Source organism: Protomyctophum parallelum (genome assembly GCF_964188405.1).
Source record: "Protomyctophum parallelum genome assembly, chromosome: 7".
NCBI lineage: Eukaryota > Metazoa > Chordata > Actinopteri > Myctophiformes > Myctophidae > Protomyctophum > Protomyctophum parallelum.
Genome location: NC_139705.1, coordinates 4,610,408 through 4,633,464, shown reverse-complemented (window position 1 = coordinate 4,633,464; position 23,057 = coordinate 4,610,408). Strand labels below are relative to the sequence as shown.

Genomic DNA, 23,057 nt, shown 5'->3' with positions numbered 1-23,057 from the left:
CATTCTGAATCCATTCCAAGCATTAGTGTTGCACGAAAAACACTCCTTGGGCATAACAAGGCCATAGCCGTCATCACAAATGTGATGAGCGATGAGTGTTTTTTGTGCAAAACTAATGCTTGGAATGGATTCAGAATGATGAAAACACCCTAGTTTGACACGTCACATGCTATTTAAAGCATAATAAAATGTAGAATATTTTGCTGATATATTGGCTGTTGATGGTACCCCAACTTTCAGCAGCTGTCAAAAATCCCCCTAGGGTGGTTGAATATAAACCAATGTGGGATATGTTAGTAGATACCTTTACAAGCACATTGGTGAAGACATTTCTTGGTAAGAAATGTATTCCCAGATTTGACATTATACTGATAATATTCCCTGACTACCCATGGAACTAGTATACAAAAATACCAGTAGTACACAATTTGAATCAATGGATGTACTGAATATGACACACACCCAGTGAAATAAAATATCAGCATGAACAAACACAGACGAAAAAAATAATAATTTACATTTCAGCAAATATATAGGCTACTGGTCAACTGGAAACAAATAATACAATTATATAACAAATTGAGCTGGCCTTCAAATATTGACTTGTACAAGTATACTACTGCATTTTCTTTTTTTTTATTAAGTTGCAATATGAATTAAATCTTTCATTTGTTTCCACTTTACCTATAGTAGACAGTGGTCTGGTTTCTGTAGAGGGCTGGTGACATAACAGTAATTAGTCTGCATGGCTCTTTTCATGTTTTGCATTTCAAGTGTGTCTAAGTATGGACGGTTTCACCCATAGAGTTTCACCCCAGTATTGAAATGCAAAACATCACAACTGGACATCTCTTCATACAGGTGTAAATTACCTCAAATGGGACAATCATCTCCCCTCAGAGGAGGAATGTTTGACACGTCTTCAGTCTGAACCGATCTAATATATAATATACGTCACATTGTTAATTTTGAAAAACAAATAAAATAATCATTTTATTTCTAGGCTACTGTTCCACACTCCCGACTCCTGCCCAGGTGATGGCGGTAACGCACCACTCAAAGCTGGTTTGCCAACAGTAAATAAACTCCGAATAAGAAAAGAAAAGAGGGTGTTTGTTTTGCGGAAGAGGAAACGTGCAATTCTCTGCTGCAAAACAATAAGCAAGTGAAGTGAGTATTTTGTAACTTTATTTTTTAATTATATGAGGCCGATGGTTGTGAACTGCGAGGTAACACTATCTTGCTTCACATCTCATCCTAGCTGTTTATGTATTTTTGTAGTTGGGTCTCAACGCGCGTACGACTTTGTTGATAACCCATACATCTCATCCATGCAACCCTGATGCTACCTCTCAACTCTACGTTTGAGGGAAATTACGTATTGCTTAACGAATTACTTTACTTTGTTTTACAGTTGTTTTGTCGTCAGATAAAGGGTGGCCACCATGTCACAGAGGAGGTCGAGGGGGGGACAGAGCCAGCCTCAGAGCCAGGGCAGAGGAAGAGGAAAACGGGTAAAAGACTGGTCACTCACTGTACTTTCAACTTTGCAGGCAAAATATACTATTTTTAATATCAGGAATCTAGAGTTGCAACAACTCTTGACAGCCCATGCCAAACAGAAATATATCATGAAAATGTATTGTTTTCAACTATGTTAAACTAAACCAACATTTCAGCTGTACAGAAAGCTTGGATTATAACCTCTTTGTATCTGTCAAGTTTTTGTTTCATAAAAATCACACATGATATGAGCTACTAGTATCTGTCGATAAATTCTCTGCAGTTGATTATTTAAGTGTTGGAGTTTGGATGCGCTTGCAAGTCACAACGTTCTGCTGTGTGATGTGTTTCAGAGCGCCGCCTCAGATATGGTGGGTGAAGGAGAGGATGACGATATTACATTCACTCAGCCGAGCACATCACAGGTCCAGCGAGGACTGGAGAAGTTCACACAGGCCCAGGTTGACCAAAAGGTAATGATTGGCACAAAGCACACATGGTGTCTGTGGGGGGGAAAGTGAACATACCTTTCATGTTGTTTTTTAATCACACACGTTGTCTTTCTTTCCATCAGACTGCAGAGGTGGTGCAGTACTTCCTGGTGAAGGATCAGAAAAAGCTTCCCATACGTCGATCAGGTATGTCACAGTCTCAGACACAAACGCCTCATGGTCGTTGCATTTTTTGAAAGTGTTTTAAGTCCGATACACCATTCCTCTTCTCTCTCCTCTAGACCTTGTGAAACATGTGGTGGTGAAAGAGTACAGAAACGTCTACCCTGAGATCTTGAAGAGAGCGTCACAGATCTTTGAGCAGGTGTGTACTATATGGGCTGCCCTGACAAAGGTTTGTTGGGTTTCAGTGTAAAGGTTGTGGTGACAATAAGCCAGAAACGCACAACTCACAATCCTAATATCAAACCATCAACCAAAACTCGTGGCTAAAGTTTAAAATGAATGAATATTCATAAAGAGACTGCGCGCAAGACATGAATCAGTCTTAAGGGCCTTGCAAACGGGGAGCGATAAAACGCGCCTATAGTTCATTTTTCAATGAGACCTGCGTTTTTGCCCGGAGAAGTCGCGGTGCGACAACGCAAGCGTATTTACGCGAGTGCGGTCCCGTGAATTTGTTTTGCTCGCGTGTTGCACCCCTCTTCAACAGACCTGTGTTGATCCAGGCAACAACTCCTGCGTTTCTCGCTTCACGTTTGCAAGGCCCTTTAGCCTGTCAGATTTCGTCTAAAAAGAAAGAAAGGGCAGAATAACTCCCTCATGTGATGTTGAGCGACTGATAGGCCCTCATTCTGCTCAAGGACTGATCAATGAGTTGGAATTTTCTCTCACAGCCAGACTGGGGCTGTACATGTTTTGAACTTCCACCTCACCCTGTCGATCCTCTTCCTTGCAGGTCTTTGGTCTTAAACTGGTTGAAATCGATACCAAAAATCACATCTACATGCTGATTAATAAGCTGGAGACGGCTGAGGGAGACGAGTGAGTGTCTTGTTTTGTATTTCAACCCTGTTCGATGGATTTCATTAATTGTCTACTCTACAACATGAATATAAAAGCAGATATTTCACCATAGATTATCCACATCAATTGTTTTCAATGGCCATTGTTTACTCTAATACATTTTGATAGCTGGATTTAATTGTTCAAAATGTTGTTTAAGGTTGTTGTTGGGGCCTACAAACCCCAAAACGGGTCTGCTCTTTGTGATCTTAAGCACCATTTTCATGAAAGGAGGAGCGGTCAAAGAATGTAAGTCCTAGCTCTCTGGATGATGGTCACTGAAGTATCGGTTCATTTGTCCAATTAATTGACATATGTTACACAGAGGCACATAATGGTCAAAATAACGTCTCTCTGGTCATGATTTGTGTTTCAGCTCTCATCTGGAACTCACTGAAGAAATTACGTGTTGACCAGGGGTAAGACGGATTCTGTCTCTGTGTTGTCTTTCCTTGTTCTCATATCAAGCATAAATCTTGGCAATCTTTTGGTACTGCCCCTGAGAATAATGCATTTTGTATTTAAAATTAGTTTTTTTTGTTACTTTTCATTTACTTTATCTCACATTCAGTGTTTTAGTGACATGTTAAACATCATACTCTGTAATGCTAACCATTTTCTGATGTAAAGCATCAGCTGTCCGCCTCATAGTCAAGTATGATGCCCACTTAACCCAGTGCTTTGGTCCTTTTATGGAAGGTACATCGTAATTAATGCTTTTGTTGTGATGCTCTACAGAGAGAGGCATGAAGAGTTTGGTGACGTAAAGAAGGTGGTCACAGATGAATTTGTACGTCAAAGGTGAGAAACTGAGAATTGCTTTCTCTCGTGGCTAAAATTAACGGATCTATTTTACCTGTTCAAAAAAAGCTTCTATAGCACATAGATATGTGACCAGATTTGACTGAGAGACTGCCATCGCGCACATTCCAGCTTTTCACCAGAGGAGAAAAACTTATTTTTTTTCCTTTAAAAAAGAAATGTGTTAATAGCACAGGCAGACTCTTCACATACTAGAGCATGTCTGAAATAAGTGTCAGAGCTTAAATCGACATGGAAATATGAAATAAATGCTTAAACATGTAGCTAGGTGTAATGTTAGAGACCACAGAAGTGAACCTTTCAAGCCTGTTTTCTCAACTCGCTGTTTTCAATTATGTGTTTCTAGAGCAGTGGTTCTAAAACTTTTCAGGTTGAGACCCAAAAGAGATTAGACGTTTGCCTGGGACCCAAACTAGTGAAAATAGCAAATCTACAAGCACGCACCATGTCGCTTCACGTTACGAGCTTGTATATCGGCTATTTTAGATTATATTACCTATTCTATAGGTTATGTTTTATTTAAGTAAAATCATATTGTGTTCATTTTCAATGTAGCATTTGTGTGTTTTTGTGCACATCAAGGTACCTGGAATATGTCAGAATTCCTCACACAGAGCCAATTGAGCATGAGTTTCACTGGGGTCAACGTGCAGAATTGGAAGTGTCAAAAATCAAAATCCTGGAGTTTATGGGTCAGGTAAGCTGTGTATATCTGTTTGTGCCATGTTGTGTATGCACCTACAAAAACTCACCTCCTAGTACTAGACAATCAAACAATATAGAATCTATATATTATATATATATATATATACACTGTCTGCTTGTCTAGCAGGTGAGGCAACATCTACTCATCTACATATACTATAGCTGTTTGCCAGTGAAGTCCTTGGGCCCCTGAAACCTATTACATTGTACTACATCTATTAGTGTATTTCTCCTGTCCTTGAATAGTCAAGGTGGCTCCACCAGACAGTGTTAACAAGAGCTGACTGCCAAGTAACTAATTTAAAGTACTGCTGTTACATGGCCTAAAAGCCATTTAGTTTCACATCATTAAAGCACCACTTTTCAACCTATCTTCATATGCTAGGTCCTCACTAATAATCATGATCAAATAGCACAATTTCTTTCCACTCAGTCCATCTCATAGGACGGCTGTGGGCAGTTCAGAAGCCCGTCCACCAGTGACATCATCGATGGGGAATCCAAGCTAATATAAACCACAGGCTTTCTATTCCTGAAAAGTTGCAATGCGATAATGGAAGCCATCGTTCTCACGATAATAAAAAGCTAAACATTTTTGTAAAAAAAAAAAATTGTTTAAAAAACAAATCTGCCTAACGATGATGTCACTGGTGGACGGATTTCTGAACTGCCCACAGCCCTCATATGAGACAGACTGAGTAGAAAAGAATTATGGCATTTTAGCATGAACATTAGTGAGGATTATATGAAGATAGGTTGAAAAGTGGTCCTTTACGGACTGTCTACTGTAAATGGAGGAAATGTCATTGAAACAAATCATTTCATGTATTGTGCCCTAACCAAAGTTGTGCAATGACTTCTTTTTTATATATAGATCCATGACCAGGATCCTAAGACCTGGAGTCAGCCATACAGAGAGGCCACCAGCAACACCCAAGCCAGCACCAGTAGTCAGAGATAATCACTTTTGTTTGGGAGGGGGCTTCATTACAGATCAACCCAGTTAAGGGTACAGGATTGCTCCTGTCCTGAATATTTTCGAGTGGTTACTCATTAAGAGGGTCAATTTCACTGTGACACATCTCACACAGTAAGGCATTTTGTTTGTGTTAAAATGTAGTACGTATTTATGTATATATAAGTAGTATGAGAGATGGGTGGGTTTTTATAGGCCTGAAACATTACATATATTCATGAATCCACTTGCTAGGGGTTTCTTGTGACCCTACCATTAACATCATATGGCAGGCAAAAATGTCAAACTTTCCTTTCTGAATCTATTCCAAGCATTAGTTTTGCACAAAATACACTCCTTTGGCTAAAAACAGCCATAATGTGCTGACCTCATTGTGTTTTTTGTGCAAAACTAATGCTTGGAATGGATTCAGAATCATGGAAACCCCCTAGCTTGACATGTCACATGCTACTTAAAGCATAAGGAAAGTTTGACATTTTGGCCTGCCATAGGATGTTAATGAAAAATGAACAAAAAAAATTGCCCAATACTAATATAATAAGTTTTTAAGTGGATTGATGAATGTATGTGTATATATTTATATACAATACTTTAGGCCAATAAAAAAAATACTATATAGCCTGTCAGATGCCAGACTACTACTCCTGCCATACTGATTATTCATAGAATAGTCCTAATGAATGTCTTACCTTCAGCTTCATATTACCTTCATATTTTGACATTTGCATTAGTGTCTTCTCAACCCCAGCCACATTCAGCCAAAGGCCAGGGTACCGAGGCTATTCAGCCTCTGACTTTGTTTAGAATTCATGAGTGGACCGTTTAATAAAATGATTCTTTGTAGACCTTGTTAAAGATCCTCTCTGTAGTCTCCATTATTTCCTTCCATAGCTTCTTCATTGGCAAAATATATTGTAGTGTACAACATGGTTCTGTGCAAATATACTACACAGTGTGTGTGTGTGTAGTGTTAATGACCCAAGCTAGATCTGCCATTAGAAAATAGCTACAATCTCAACACATTGTGATGCATACAATATTTGCCTATGAGATGTAGTGGAGTAAAAGTAAAAAATAAAAATGTAGATGGCCTCAAACTTTTACGAGTATGTACCACTGCCATTAACATTGTTTCACCAGCAGATGGCAATCAAGAGCATGAAACAGTCACAATGGGACTTTTGTTTGTGGACAGAAGTTGACACTGACCGCTTCTTTGACCTTCTTGTAAGATTTTACGAAAATCAACAATTTGATAGTTATTTGCTGAAACCATCCAAACAAATTAGAATTTTGTTTAGACTTGGCAGTCTCATTTCACATTACATTACCAAATAAACACACACAGCTGCTACCAAATGACATGGCAGAAAACCTTAAATGTTAAACATGTTTTTAGTTTAACATACAGTACATGAGATAAGCTATTCAGCCAGCACAAAGTGGAAAAACAATGAAGTATGGACTGAAGACTGTATGCTAGTATTTGATACATTAACAAAAGATGGACACAAGACGAATATACTGTAAAATGACAGGATGTTAGTCCTATAGGCCCAGTTTACCAGGTGGTAAAATTAAATGAAGAGTGCCACTCAATTTTAGAATTCACATTATACCAATGGCATATAGAACTATACAAAGTAGTGTATGCATAGATTGATTACCAACTGCATCTTCATATCACTTAATAACAGCATAATGTCAGTGCTCAACATAAAGCCTAGAGTTAATACATCCAAGTAGGTTTGTTTGTTGAAGCTATTCGGAGTCCGACAGTAACCAAGTGTTCAATAGGTCTCAAATTAACATAATCTCCAGATTATTTATACATTTTCATTTTAAACAATTCCAATTTTCTGCTAGATTTAATTTCCATTTGCTCGTTCATCCTATACAAGTTATCTCTTGATTGGATCAAATTGATATCTCGTTCTGAAAATGTATCCCGTTTACTATAACTGGACAGGAAGATCCCTGTAGGCCTACTGAGCCAACACATACCATATTTCTAATCAATGTAGATTTGAAATAAACTTAATACATTTATAGGTGCCAATTTATGTGTATTTACCTTTTATTGATTTGAAATGGGCTACCTTTTAGAGATTTTAATTCCAGTATGTATGTATGTATGTATATATATATATATATATATATAGTGGGTCTCTGTAGGTGAAGTTGAGTCGTCCACAGCTAGCTAATCACACAATGACTGGACCATGTGCATTGTGCACACTGCCAGTAGGAATGGGATCCCTGTGTAGCATGGCATGGTCAATGCAGGGAGCAATAGTGCTTCAATACAATGGAAAGAAATCCACCCTTAAAACAGAATTGAAATGATATCTTTATCACTTATGACCATATGCAATTTGTCCCAACAGCAGCATCCTGAGAAGCACAATTAATCCACTAAGATGTATGTATTGCCCCTTATTGTCATCGTCGACATGTAACAAGTAAGACTTTATAGCTCATATAAACTTGTCATAGAAATCAGCTCTATACTGTTGCTTTGGTCAGCATAAATAAATCATTGCAATCAACATGCATTGCACTTTTTCCCAAGGAAACTTGCTTAATTGTTTTCCAATATCAGTTTGAAAATGGGTTTCTTAAGAGTTTGACAAAGCAATCAGTCACTTTATAATAAAATATACGTTGTTCCAGGAAGCATAATGCCTGTTTGTTGTGATTAAGAATATGTTCTGTGGGCCTGGGTTTCCTGAAGATGCCATACCCATTTAGATTTATCACCCATTTGACCTCTTGAAATTAGGCACTGGGCCTGTTAACCAAGATAAAAGAAAGGGCAAAAAAGTAGATCCGCACACTATAGCTCCATTTGTAATTTGTTTTGTAGTTACAGTCAGGCGATACAAGCTCATGATCTTCCGACTAGACAGCAGATTTCAACCAGAAACATGACACCTTCAAATGTTTCCATGGGAAACTGGGCCGCAACCAGGCATGCCACCTTCAGGAAACCCAGGACTTCCTACAGTTATGAACCAAGCCCATTATGCTTACCAAAGCAACAGTAGAACTATGATTTTTGTATAATGGTTTCTGGATTTGAGTTCCACTTCCATCTAGTAGAGGCTAGATGGACAACACATAGGGGATACATTGTATTGCAGCCCTTTGTTTTTCTGTAGTCAATGTTGAGGGAAAATATTAATATACAACAGCCTTATCATTTAATTCTAGACAATTTTAAACATTTGTTCTAAATGGCTCCTGATTTGTGTCCAAGAAAACGAGGGGGAAATTGTCTTCAGATTTAACTAAACCAGACAGTGGCCTTGTGGTTAGAGTGTCCGCCCTGAAACTGGGGGGTCAGGGTTTGATCCACAGCCGGGTCATACCAAAGATGGGACCCAATGCCTCCCTGCATTAAAGAGTTGGATTGGGGGATCAAATCTACTAATCAAATGATCCACGGCTGCAGCTCACCGCTCCTTGGCTGCGGCTCACTGCTCCAAGATGACAAATCGTATGACTGATATTTTTTAAACTTTAACACATTAAACTCTGAGGCAGACTTTACAAATGCCTTCTAAATCAGTATTCACACAATAGCAGATGAACAAGCTCGCAGCATGGCGAGTGACAATCTGCGAGCTTGTATATCAGTTATTGTTTTTAATAGACAACGCAAAAATCTAAAATGACAGATGGTTTCTCACGTTTAATGGGTTCAAAACAAACACTCCCTGAGCAGCATTATACATGGTGTCCTTACAGGACAATTGCGGACAAAAATAACATCCTTTTTGTAATATAACACTTATATTGATCCCACATTACTGGCTATGGGGTCCATTTGCACAATAGAGCACCGAAGTCCTGACGTAACTCGCTCATCCCGACCATTCCCCTGGTTCGCGGAAGTAATTTCTCTATGGAGAATAACATGGGGTGATCTTAATATCGTCTACTATAAGCGTTGTGGTCCAAAAATAAACAAGCTGTCTCGGCGTTATTGTCAGGGAGGTGTCTCTGTATCGTTTGCAACAGTCAGTCACTCATATATGATACAGTCTGCTTCTAGCGAAAATCTAACTAATTCAGCAGCAGTAACATTAGCGTTTTCTCTCAGTCAGTTGATTCTTCATATCCATATGAGTGAAGCGGCCGGGATGACATGTTTATTTTTCAAACACAGTTGTTATATGAGGCGATCTAAAATCGCCTCAATGGGGATTTCAATGCAACTAAACAAATACATGAACCTGGGGACTGACGCCCTCTACTGAAAGTGACGTCAGACTTCGGTGCTCTATTGCCCGAAGCACTGGGCAGAATCCATAAGCATATTGCCCTTTTCTTTTCTTCCATGAATCTGTTATTAGTAGGGTTGTCAAAATGGAGTTAGTTAACTTGAAATTTGATTAAAAGTTGTAATGCAATGAATGCATGCTTAGATGACCCACCCCATACATCCCATCCACTCTGCAGTCTGCACTAGTCATCGCTCTGATAGATCCAAACGACATGGAAAGAGAAGACCTATCTAGCCCTATCTGGATGGGGTAAGAAACACAAGTCGGTTATTGCCATGAAAGGCTGCACAAAATTGCGGCTCAGATCACATGCGACAACAGGGTGAGACAGACATGAGCGTGAGAGCTACTTAGAGTAGCGCTGCACGATTCTTGCTCAAATGTGAATCTCAATTTTCCTCCACAAGAATTGAGATCACGATTCTCATGAAAATATTTATGTGTATGTATATATATATATATATATATATAAAAAAAACATTAGAGTAACTTATTGGACAAAATGAGATTGCATAAGTGTCTGAATCTATATCTCGATCTTTCTTCGATTAATTGTGCAGCACTAACTTAGTCACTTATCTTTTGGTTCCCACAAGAAAAGGGCATTTTTGGACAGAGTTGGTGAGTAATCATGATTAATATTTTTTAAGCCATGATTAATCAAATTTAAAAATGAAATTGTTGACAGGTATGCAATTTGTAATTGCACACACATCCATGCCTTGGTTGTGCCACACAAGCTGTGGTAGTCTGAAAAACAGACCAACGTGGGGTGAAACCACATCCACACCACACGAGACATCGTCGGACAGAGACTGTAGCGGATTGTGTGGTACAACTATGTGTAATAGCAAAAAAAGTTTTACCCCAACAAATAGATAAGTAGCGATATGCTTATGAACTCATTTGTATGGGGGCTGGTGGATAAAGTGGACAACAGGGCAATTCTGCAAATAGACCCCATGGGTAGTCATTTGGGATCAATATAAGAAGGGGGAAAGGATACATGTTATTAGTCAGGGCTTGGCCTTTTTTTTTGCTATGGGAGATCAGTTTTGGGGTGGTGATTTCACTGAGGGAATGGAGTAACACTAATGCTGAAAAATGGGTTCTCAGAGTTTGTTGCACATCCACTCAAATGAGGCCATTTGTTTTGTGAACCTTTACCAGACTTTACCCAAATGTTCAGGAATAGTTAGATCTTTTACTGCAGATAGCTTGCTGTTTAGAAAGAGAAAAAGAGATGCATTAATATCAACATAGAACAAGACACATTGTAAGTTGTATAATGTAAGTATAATGAAAATACGATTTATTTGTCAAAGCTTTCCCCAAACCCATGTTCCTCAAACAATGCTTATTCAGATATTCACTGATATCAATATACACATAGTAACATTCTGTTACACTTATATTGAAAATGATTCACCACTGAGACAATGTCATTTTGGAAAGGCTCGTTAATTAGATATTTACATTCCAAAATGTTAGTGTATACAAAACATTAGAACGAGACCATAAAGCCTCATATACCACTGAGACAATGTCATTTTGGAAAGGCTCGTTAATTCGATATTTACATTCCAAAATGTTAGTGTATACAAAACATTAGAACGAGACCATAAAGCCTCATAGTTACTTACAACATAATGCAGCAATTGTCTTCTCCGTTAATATATTCTGCTTTAGTTACAGTGCTAGTGTGTGCTGGTGGTGTGCTGGTAAAAAATGCAATCACTTACACCATTTTGTTACCGATACAACCTTTAAAAAAATACCAGGCCACGTTGGCGGCAGCTCGTCGAGCCTCTTCAACTTCCACCAGCAGAATCCACTTTAGCATAAAGAAAAATAGGTGGCGCTAAATGAAAAGTATTCTTCGGTACAATGGTGCTGGTTCACAAAGAGACCAATTCAAACCAAAAACATGATGCCAACATAACATTTTTAACATCATGGATCACTTTCTATTTCAGTGTTCTGACCAAATTAAACCGCATCAATGATTACTCCCTCTTTGTGAACCTTCACCTCAAACTAAACATGTTTTTTTTTGCCTTTACATTTAGTACAAACTAAAATCTTAATCACAGATTAACTGCTATGTGCAACGCACTTAGAAAATGAGTGGGAGGATTAACCAAGTACTCTGGCAGGGGAAACTAGATCTTTTGTCTGATCCTTACCATGGAGTCAAGCTGGCAAAGGTGTTCTGACAGCCAATTCATCCCGCATGGTAGATCAACCATTACCTAGAAAAAAACTGTCAACAAGGTTTAGCAGTTAACGAGTACTTGAAACTTCATTTTCATGACATTTTCAAACATGCACATTCAGCAGTTTAAGATAATGCTGCTATTGACTAACTCAACAGTGTTCATTAATCAATCCCCATTCCTCATTATACTGAGGCATATCAAGTTCAGTGTCAATATCTTAAAACAGATAGAAGTACTTGACCCTACATTTTGAGCGATGCGCTTGCGCTCTCAGCACACTTGGTGCAGAACTCCACTGAGACATGGTTCTTGTCCACGTGCAGACACACGCCAGAGGAGGTCTCTTTCTCCTCCACTTTCACACGTTTCCTGGGCAGAGCGTAGTCGTGGTCATTTGACATTGGCCCCTGTAAAAGCGAGGAAGACAATTTCATCCCATTGACACCGCTCAGCCTGGACAGGAGCTGGGCTAACATGCTCTCGTTGGCCAGCACGGCCCTCAGGTACCTGGTCTCATCCTCCAACTCATCCACTCTCTTGCTCAGCTGGGAGTTTTCCTGCTTGAGTGTGTGGTTCTCTGTCGAAAGAAATCCCACGTTCTTCTCCAGGCCATCAACGTATTCTTTCTTCTTGAGACGATTCATCCTGGCGGCGATGGCATTTTTGTTGTTGTGCCCGGATTTGTCTTCTCTGCTGCTTCTGTGCTTCGGATCAGAAGAGGTTCTCTCTGGAGATGGTGTTGTTGATGCGTCGATTCCAGAATCACGATCCATGGCATTGTACACTCCCAGTTCTGTCAATCCCATATCAAAGAGCGATGTGGTTGCATCTCTTTCAAGTGTCCATTCAAAATCTTCAATTCCAAGTAAATCATCTAGCTCTAGCCCAGCTGTGTCGATATCCTCCGTTGATGAGCTCTCCAATGGACTTGGGGGATTGTCCACTGTTACCACAGCATCTTCAACTTCAAGTGACTGCACTTCAATGTTGTTGATTCCACGGCCTCTTCTTCTGGTGATCATTTTAGCTTGTTAGAAGACAAACTTTACAGCCAGAATCTGAGATTTCTTATCTACGAAAAAACAAGCAGATACTTGGTATAAGAAACATGCAATGCTACCAACTAAACAAAGGGATGTCAAGAACAGAGTAGTTTAAATCTCTACGGCACTGGCTAGAACCCAAACAGCATAAAATACCAATCATTACATTTAAAACAAAACTTATTTTAATTCCTTGACTGAAATATAGCGGACTAAATGTTTAAATTTGTTATGCAAGTCTCAACCGCAACATGATGGCGCTTCGCGCGTGTCCCACAAACGTAAATAGAACGTTTCACTAATCACTGATTCACTACTCGCCTGGAACACACAGGTCACCAATACGGAGACTTGGTCAAATCTATTACCCGTTCAAAAAACAAGGGGAAAAAACACTTAAATGAAATATTTAACCCCGTTAAATCCTTTAATTTAAGTTTCCCTCGCTTCAAGGCTCGCTGCTTGCTATAATCTGCAGTTAGCAGGCCACGGGCCGCGTTTGCCACGACGGTGTCGTGCGCCAAAAAGGTCCATCTACAAGCCCACTCAGTGTTGTGGATGAGACGCTTTGTGAGCTTGTAGATCGGCTTTTTCCAGTTTAGGCTAGACGTTAGCCTGTTAGCTAAAACAACGGTATTTTATGTTACATTTCATGTGACCTGCAAACGTTAATAATTAAAACACGAATTCAACATGTTTAGGTTATTATTTGACCAAATTACAACTTCTTGGCTTGGATAGTATAGCTTAGCTAAACTAAAGTTCCGCGCTCGCAGACTGAACATACGCATGACGCAGCAATCTATTTGCAACTCGTACCACGTTCATTCACTTACCTGCTCGTCTATCAATTGTAGCAAAATGTGTATTGATATGATAAAAAGCAGGATACAATTCTTCGAGATGTATTAAAGCGTCTTTTCAAATAAGAAATTCCAAAAAGAGAACATTAAGGAGAACAACGGCGGCTCCCAGGACCCTCAGACTTCCTTGACAAATCAAATACGCACACGGCACGTCCACGCGCAGTCGCAGTGGTGCATAATCTCACTCGCACGTCGCTTAACGCAATATACACCGCCACCTACTGGTCTGGAGTACGAATGCCTAGCCAGAGGCTCTGTAAACGCAATCACCACTTTATATTATATTTGACTTATTGATGGAACTCAATTCAATTCAAGGGAGCTTTATTGGCATGAGAAAATATACGTTTACATTGCCAAAGCAAGTGTCAAAATATAATAAAAACAGTTGAAAATGGGGAAAGTGTATATACAGTTGGAGGGGGTACAGCATTGTGTAAACAGAGCTATGTCACATTGCGTTGTTATATTATACATGTTATACAGGGTATATAGAGCTTTTTCCCCCCTCACCTAATTTTTATTGAGAAGAAAAAAAGACAAGAACAGCAACGAAAAAAACACAACAAAAAAAAGGGGAAAAACACAAAGGGCTACATTTATCATAATATATTACAATACACAATAAAAACAATAGCAATGGGCTGGAGGAAGAGATCCCACTTTTCCCATTTTTTTTAATAGAGCTTGTCCTTTTGTAGTCTGAGAATGAATATGATGTATATTTCTTAATGACCATTCAATTGTCTTTGGTTGATGGGTCCTGTTTGTTTATTTAAAAAAAATATAGCAGCAATCTCAACACCAGTCATCCTTTGCTGTATCAGAATATCAGAATAAGTCACATATTGTGATACAGCAAAGGATGACTGACTTTATTTGTTTATTTGGACAGGACAATGCATATTAATGGACGTCACATGGACGTAAATACACCGGATATAGCACAGTTGCTAATTTTCATCCGCAGGCCTCACAGGAAACACGAAACAGAAAAACAGACAGTCAAACAGTGGAATACATTTACATGACATTACATAGGGAACACAGCATAAAAAAAGAAATACACCTAAAATAATCATAAATGGTTGCAGCTTTGGTTTGGTCAGCTTTGACTGATCAGCATCAGAACACTTTTATTAACAGGTATGTATACAAGGAATTTGATTAAGTAGAGCAATGGTATACAAATGATTTACTGCATAAAGATAAGCAACAATATTAAGACATCAAGTTAAACAGAAATAGCTAGAAACTATGCAAAATATACACAATTTACACTATACAATATGCACAGTACAATATATAGCCTACTACTATAGGCTACTTACTATATTGTCCCATAATATTGGCCTCCAAGGAGCTTCCCTGGGAGCTTCCCAGATTCTAATGTTGACCCTTAGGGAGACTCATCTATACAGTACTTCCATCGTACAACAGATTTTCAACTGAATAACCCAAGTTATATTTTGGTTGAAAACTAGTTATTTTCATGGTTCTATATGACCACACATTAGCTGAAACTTTGTAGAAGCGAACAAATACTAAGCAGCAAACCACAACATAGGCATTATATTGTACACAGAAACATGAAATTACTTCTCGATTGTTATTGAATGACATTTTTTGCCACTAGTCAAACATATTGTGCCTGATATATCATTACAGATATTAAAATCACATTGTGGCCAACTTAGAGCTTGATGTCCTTCAGATTTAATGGCTCCAGTCAACTGTCTCTTCAATGGTCATATGGAAATAAGGTGTATGGTTCTGGTAGTGACGTCACAGGTGTTACCGGTGACCTGGAAACAACAGTGGTGGTTACAAATCACGGTTGAAGACAAATTATTTCAATCACTTATCTCATTACTGTTAAAAACATTGTTCTATAAATGAATCATGGTTAGGCAAAAAGCAATGCAGCAGAACATATTGAGTTAGTGCCCCCTCATTTAAATGTAATGGACGTCAGAGCTGACAGGAAAGGAGGTAGGATTACGGTAGTTGCCTTATTTAATTACGTTTTTAAGTGTTTTAAGTCTTAAGTTAAAACTCAATAACTATCTCCAGTCCTTCTAAATACTTCCACTTACTTTGACCATCAAGTTGTTGCCTTTAACATATATAGATCATTTCAAATTAAATGTATTTATTTCTTAGCAGATTGCCAGATTCCATATTTGGGCACAGGGTATCAATATTTCAAAGGTGATTATGATAGACTACTTAGCCTTATCTGATTATTTGTTTTCTTTTGTATACTATGTCAGGTAAACAATATGTGTGGCATGATTGGCATCCCTTTTTGTGTGTGTGTGTGTGTGTGTGTGTGTGCGTGTGCGTGTGTGTGTGTGTGTGTGTGCCTACCCAAGTTCATGTCCCTCGGTTCCAAGCACCGTGATAAAAATGTTGATGATGACCGTGAAGAACACAAACAATGTTGCTGCGTTGTTCATATTGTTCAGCTTGGCATGCTTCCTCACATCGTTTAGGTCATATTTCACTGCAGATACATACATCAACAAAAAAAAGTCACAGTAATAAGAGACCACTATTTTTACCCTGACATAGATACCCAACCGACTCGATCGCATGATTGCGCCGATCACAGTACCTTTTACTCACCCAAGATATCCTCAATAGTCAATAAGGGCACATTATTTTTCCTGACAATACAACGACTCGACCTGTAATACATACAGGTATGTTTTACGCGTAACCTCTATTAATCTAACTCCAATATATTAAAGTCTAACTCATGTTGCTATGATTAGATGATGTAATGATGATGTGAAAACAAACGGTGTCAAAACAAACATTACATTCTCTTCATTGTTAATGGCATTTAACGTTTGTGTTAATGGCGTATTTAAAACAAACATTGAACTAAACACAAACATTAAACCTGTATATAGGTAGCGCCCCTCAAATAAAGGATGGAGTCTCCTCCATCCAAAGGGAACTATATGGGAACCGACAGGGTCCCATTAACACCTGTCTAACTGGTCCCAGTGAGCAGGTTGGTACCTTCCATGATTGCCTCTGCTGTCAGTGTGAATAACCTTTTGGGGTAGATTTTCTTACCAATGAAGATGAGGAGCACTCCCACCATGATTTGTAAGGTGATGGAGAGAGTCAGAAGGATGAGGAGGTGACTGTAGAAGCGGTACCGAGGCCCCAACAGAACAGTCTTCAGCTGAGAAGAGTTGGCCATCAGCAGCGATATGTCTAACATGCTCTGAGCTGCACTCTTCTTAGTGGCATAACGATTCAGGTTGATGCGCCTGTACAACTTCACAGAGGAATCTGTGCATGCCTGTGAGTTTGGAGAGAAGTTAATGAACCACTTAAGAATCACTATATATCCTACTAAATTGGCCTGGGGTGGGGTGGGTACCCTGTGCCTACAACAATTACATTTTCGTAAGGCTTTAAATATTTTAAAATACTCGTGTTAACAATTCTGGTTGGTATGGTAATATTCTCAATTATCCTACTGTGCAACTATATATAGCCTAGCCTATGCAGATCTATTTTATATATTAATTGTCAGAAATTCCGAATAGATCAGATTAGAAAAGGAGGGGAGTCCTTTTCTAATCTGACTTCGCCAGATTGCAGCAGTATTGAGTTCACCAGTTCCCTTATGGTTCCCTCCTCCTGCCTCTCCATGCTGGCAGAATGCAAACTTTGTCCAGCAGGGGGAGTGGTTTCACCAGGCTACTCCTTTTTCCCCTCTATACCAATATATTTGCCGATATAAATGATAGGCCTCTATTCGGAATTTCTGACAATTAATATATAAAATAGATCTGCATAGGCTAGGCTATATATAGTTGCACAGTAGGATAATTGAGAATACTACCATATTACCATACCAACCAGAATTGTTAACACGAGTATCTTAAAATATTTAAAGCCTTACGAAAATGTAATTGTTGCAGGCAGCAGGGCAGCCTATTCACAAATTGGCTAAATTACGCCCCAAAATGTCACACATGTACAGCACCAGAACTTTTGGGTGTGCGTGCGCGCCACTCCGACAGGAATTACATTTCAGAGGAAGTGACCGACTTTTTACTTACCTCTTTGTCAGTGTCACCAAGTTTATTCGTTCTCATCTCGCTATCCATTATCTTCCCGTCCAAACTCCTGAGTAGAAGCTACAGAACTTAGAAGCCAGATTTCCGCGTCAGCAAGGAAAATGTAGCTTTCAGTTATTGTATAGGGCAGGGCAGGCTACTAGCCTATCTCTCTGGGTTTAAACAACTGAAAATTAGGCGTGTGTAGGTCAGTTACTCTTACTCAGTGTACTACACCCTCCACTGGTGTACTTATGTAATGTTCTTCAGACAGTGGACCGCCCGGGCTATGTTTTGTTGGCTACTCTCAAATTCATTATTCAGTCACAAAGTCTATTAAGTTTGGCATCCAGCTGTAGGCCTATGTAGGTCCTAAACAACATGCATAAATCAAAATGCAAGATCACTTGAAAATAATGTACCATGACGACAACAGAATTATAAATGTCAAGAGGATGATGTCAGAAACTCTGGCAGCAGACTAGCATAAGAATATAAACATGTTTTTTTGTGTGACATTATTAATTACTACCAACTGGACCCTCCCCTATGACAATGATCTCATAATACATTTGTGTCGTTATTCATTTAGACAAAATGGTGCAGAATCAGCAATAAGCAATAACCTTTATTAAGAAAAAATAAATCACAGAGGAAAATAACAGTTGTTAAGTTTAAAGAAATATAAAATAAATACAAACAAACAAGAATGCCAGCAGGGCCATAATAGGGGAAAAGAACAGACAGTTTATTGTCTTGTGTTATAGACTACTTATTGTTCTATGAGGATTTATTTAATATGGTATAAGGGTTATTCATTTTCAAGTCTGTATTTGTGGCATGGAAGGTGAAGGTACATGACCAGGACCACTGGTTGATGTTTTACGTTGTTAGGCATGATGCAGGGAAAGAAAGTCGCTGTACCTCCTGGTTAGTTCATCCAACTGCTCCGCTGGGGGAGGGGGAGGGAAAGGGAACACACACACACACACACACACACACACACACACACACACACACAATTTACTCGAGAGATGACTTCCGCACCCGGTAATTTTTATAGCAGATGCGTATAGGTCCTGGCAGAACAGCAAACGTTTTAAGGAAGGAGGAGAGACCCGCACACCGCCTGAAGAAGGCTGAAAGGCCGAAACGTTGCTACGACTCTTAACAAAATAAAACTTCTTGAACCAGCAAGTGGCGGTGTGCGGGTCTCTCCTCCTTCCTTAAAATGTTTAATTACGTCATAATTTCTCCTTTCATTGTCAATGGCAAATATTGAGACTTGTGGAGACAAGATTTAGCGGACATTTGACCTAATGTCCCCTTTCATAGTCAATGGAAAAAGGCTGTATAGGAGGGGCTAGCACCCCTAAAACAAAAACTAGTTCTCCACTCTGTGGGGTTCAGGTCAGCCAGGCCAGTTGGCTGGTCAGTTAAGCACAGTAATACCATCGTCAGTACACCAAATACTAGTAGTTTTGTCACTGTGGGTACTGATGGAAAAGGAAAACAGTATATCCATAAAGCTTGTCAACGTACGGAAGCACACAGTGCTGTTGTCAACAGCATCCAGTGGCCATACATACAAACAGTAACAACAATGCCCGGGCAGAAGTTTTATTTTCTATATAGTGATTATTTTGCACCAGGGTAAAAGAGCATTAAACTGAAGAGGAATTTCTATTTCATGCAAATGGTCTATACATTAGCAAATTCATATCTGACTGATCTTGAGCAGAATGCCAACAAACATTTAATGTCAATGCTGCCATCTCTTATCACCACCCTTTCCCTTTCATCAAAAACTCATCCTGAAAACCTGCAGTCCTGCATACTGGTACATCACCTGCAGAGTGTGGAGATGCAGGTATCTTCTCAGGTCAAGTCTTCTTTTCAGGCATGCAGATCTTAGCGTACATATTTGCTCAGCATAATTTGAACACATAATACACCCCCTTGATACATATGGCCCTGGTGTGCCGCTGTATTGTGTGTGTGTGTGTGTGTGTGTGTGTGTGTGTGTACTTACGTAAGGTACACTTTTCTCCACGGTTCCAGTACAGAGGCTTTGTCTTTAGATTGCTCACTCTGTCAGTTATGGACTGAGAGGCCTCTGATACTTCATTTATCATGTCTAACTCCTAATAAATAAGGGAGAGCAACAGAAGAAAGAAAAAAAGATTTAGGTTTACGAGGGAAAACCTTTTTCTTCCGTTATAAGAAACGTGTGTTTATTTGTATGCATGTATTTATGTATGTATAGTACTGGTTACTTACTGTTTTGCAGGCTTGCAGTAGCTGGTGCACCCTGCGGAAGGTGTCCATTTCTCTGCTAAGACTGGGGGGGGAACTGTTGCAGTAAGCTTTGAGGTCTGTCTCGTAGACATGTCTGAAGGCACCCATTAGCTGACAAAGATCACATACTGCCACACGCAATGCACATGGAGACAAGACTCCAGAACCTTGAGCTTCACTTTGTAAGAATCCACACTGCAACGAATGGTAGGAAAGAACAATGTTCAGACCAGTCACCACTGCTGCCAGTGACATCCATAAACAAATATAAATATAAATAGATGGGACTACTAGACAGACATCACATGCAAGATAAAAATGTTAAATCATGTTTTATTTATATGATCGTAAGCTACCTTTGAGGGCACAATAATATGTTCATTTGAAGTACAGAATTCTATATTTTTTGTGTTGCAACTTTCACCTCGAGTCAGTTTTACCTCCGATTGTAGCTGCTCCAATGCAGTCTGTGTGGAATGGACAAGAGTTACAACATCTGCAGTCTCCTCTTTACTCAGCATGCAAGATGATGACTTCAGACCCTTGCGTGAAGCCCTGAAAAAAAAAAAATATATATATATGATAGATGACGGTCCAGCAGAGGAGAACACATTCAGGAAATCACATTCGGGATCGGTAACAATGGAAACAATAAGATAGATAGAAATTGAGAATAAAGAGGGAGAGCGTGTACAATAACTTGAGAATAAAGAGGGAGAGGGAGTACTTCATGTCAGCTGGCCAGGGGTCGAGTGTAGGTTTTAGCATGTGTGTGAGATGGGGCAGAGTCTCAGCAGTGTAGAGGTCTCTCAGTAGCACTTCTCCATCCACTTCCTCTTCAGTAGGCCTTGCAGGGCCTGGGACCAAAGTTAATAGTTGTTCCAGAAATTGAAGCTGTTGCCAAGGGCCTGCATTGCCCTGGATCGGGGGGAAACAACTAATTTAGACAGACAAGTCAACAGACAGACAGTCAAATTAATTTATGCTGGAAGGGGCAGCCACGATTTTGCAACCCATTCTTTTCACCCAGTGTCAATTATCTAATGTAATCCCTCCAAGCCAACCTTGGGGGTCAGCGGACTAAAGGAACACATTATTCCGACCAGTTCCTTTCCCCTCCATCAGGCTGGCCAGGGGGAGGTAGTTTAGAGACCAGGATTACTGCATGTTTTTTGTGAGGGTACCTACCCTAGGGGACACGGGGAGAACATGCAGCTTGCAAGTCTGATAGAACCCTACAAACCCTCCCGCTCACTCAGATCAGCCAACGCAGGGAAGCTGGAAGTACCTTCACTAAAAAACGCCGGGACAACGCTCCACACGTCCCAAACTCTTCTCCCTTCTGGCTCCAAAACTATGGAATGCACTTCCCATCACAATCAGAACAGCAGCCTCACTCCCAATCTCCCACCGTAGTCTGAAAACCCACCTCTTAGTCTTCAGTCTACATCATGGCCTGTAGCACGTGCCCTAGCCCCGACGACCTTACAGGCGTACGCAAAGGCCCAATTTATGTAATTTAGATAGCATTTTATGTAGACTTATAGCATTATGCATTATGTAGACATAGAACTATAAAGTATACATAATGCATAGTTTCATTATATAGATATTCCACTGTTACTTAGCTTATGTATGATTCATGATAACTACTTTTTTATGTGATGTATTGCCATGCTTTTTGTTCTTGCTTAATGTAAATCGCTCTGGATTAAGAGCATCTGCTAAATGCCTAAATTCAGTAAATTGTATGCAAACTCCACACAGAAAGGCCCTTTTGCCAACCCCACCTAGGGCACTGATGAAACACAGGAGGAAACACTCCCCAGCGGGAATCGAACCCAGGACCTTCTAGCTGTGAGGCGACAGCACTACCGACTGTGACACATAATTTCTAATGGTAAGAGAACTTCATTGCAAATAGCGTTCTAAAAATAGTTGCTGGCTTTCCATTCTCCCAGTCTTATTACTATTCTACTGGTCTCACCCTGATGAGATCGAAGTCATCTGCTTCACAGAGAGTCAATTCCTGCCCAAGAGCTGCCAGTTCTGTTTCAAGGAAAGAAGAAAAAGGTTAATGCCTAAAAGGTCAAAGTGCAAGAAAAGAATGACTGTGTGCACTAATACTGTGTGCATAATATAATATACACAATATACTGTGTTTCATTAGTTCCCTTGATAAATCTTAAAATCCCAACAACGTGAATTCAGAAAAAAGACCACCACCTCACCTTTAGCCAGAACATCAGGGTCTTTGTATTTCAGGGATGACAACTTCAGATTTGGATTTACGCTGTCATTAAAAACAGAAGACGGAAAGGTAATAGATAAAAGCGTTCTCATTCATAACTTTTTAAGTTTGGAAAGATAAATGAAATACATACATGGTGCAAATCCAAGCCAGGATATCTGTGCGTTGCTGAGAGGGAGTACACAGCAGCTGATGCATACTGTCAGCATCTTGTAAATACAACCCTTCAACCAGGGGACAAGACACAGCCTGAATGATAAACACAAAAACAACAAATATGTTGAAGTACTTCTCGCACTTTTAAATCCCCCCCCCCCCCCCCCCCCCCCCCCCCCGTAGAGATGAAATCATGACTAACATTTTACGACATATATTACAGACTATGGTGAACTATGAAAACGGTCATTTACCTGCAAGGCAGTGTAAATAGTTTGAGCAAGTTTGTTTTCTTTCAAAGCACCCGCCATCTTCCAAACAAATCTG

The 23,057-nt window shown here is 39.6% G+C and overlaps 4 protein-coding genes across 5 annotated transcripts; 1 reads left to right on the top strand and 3 right to left on the bottom strand.

The window, feature by feature from the left end:
- The first annotated feature begins 1,097 nt into the window (after positions 1–1,097).
- On the top strand, positions 1,098–6,372 carry ndnl2 (necdin-like 2). Its single transcript, XM_083768259.1, has 11 exons — positions 1,098–1,170; positions 1,415–1,514; positions 1,857–1,976; positions 2,078–2,141; positions 2,237–2,319; positions 2,914–2,999; positions 3,181–3,269; positions 3,397–3,439; positions 3,759–3,821; positions 4,425–4,539; positions 5,422–6,372. Exons 2-11 carry the CDS (start codon positions 1,446–1,448, stop codon positions 5,506–5,508), a joined length of 819 nt encoding a protein of 272 aa, XP_083624385.1. The 5' UTR covers positions 1,098–1,170; positions 1,415–1,445; the 3' UTR covers positions 5,509–6,372.
- A 1,242-nt stretch (positions 6,373–7,614) lies between these two features.
- crebzf (CREB/ATF bZIP transcription factor) lies at positions 7,615–14,066 on the bottom strand. Its single transcript, XM_083768823.1, has 4 exons — positions 13,911–14,066; positions 12,278–13,103; positions 11,699–11,705; positions 7,615–11,646 (listed from the first exon to the last, which is right to left on the bottom strand). Exons 2-4 carry the CDS (start codon positions 13,051–13,053, stop codon positions 11,551–11,553), a joined length of 879 nt encoding a protein of 292 aa, XP_083624949.1. The 5' UTR covers positions 13,054–13,103; positions 13,911–14,066; the 3' UTR covers positions 7,615–11,550.
- Positions 14,067–15,180: 1,114 nt separating this feature from the next.
- On the bottom strand, positions 15,181–18,232 carry LOC310861811 (ninjurin-1-like). Its single transcript, XM_083769454.1, has 4 exons — positions 18,029–18,232; positions 17,028–17,259; positions 16,311–16,446; positions 15,181–15,745 (listed from the first exon to the last, which is right to left on the bottom strand). The coding sequence occupies exons 1-4, from the start codon at positions 18,074–18,076 to the stop codon at positions 15,682–15,684; spliced, it is 480 nt and encodes a 159-aa protein (XP_083625580.1). The 5' UTR covers positions 18,077–18,232; the 3' UTR covers positions 15,181–15,681.
- A 448-nt stretch (positions 18,233–18,680) lies between these two features.
- Positions 18,681–23,047, bottom strand: haus7 (HAUS augmin-like complex, subunit 7). 2 transcript variants are annotated; one of them, XM_083769198.1, is made up of 9 exons: positions 22,985–23,047; positions 22,708–22,823; positions 22,555–22,616; positions 22,311–22,372; positions 21,051–21,241; positions 20,764–20,878; positions 20,306–20,518; positions 20,058–20,169; positions 18,681–18,977 (listed from the first exon to the last, which is right to left on the bottom strand). In XM_083769198.1, exons 1-9 carry the CDS (start codon positions 23,039–23,041, stop codon positions 18,916–18,918), a joined length of 990 nt encoding a protein of 329 aa, XP_083625324.1. In that variant the 5' UTR covers positions 23,042–23,047; the 3' UTR covers positions 18,681–18,915. The 2 variants fall into 2 exon arrangements, with proteins under 2 accessions (XP_083625324.1, XP_083625323.1); XM_083769197.1 differs by lacking the exon at positions 18,681–18,977 and adding an exon at positions 19,472–19,874.
- Positions 23,048–23,057: the final 10 nt, after the last annotated feature.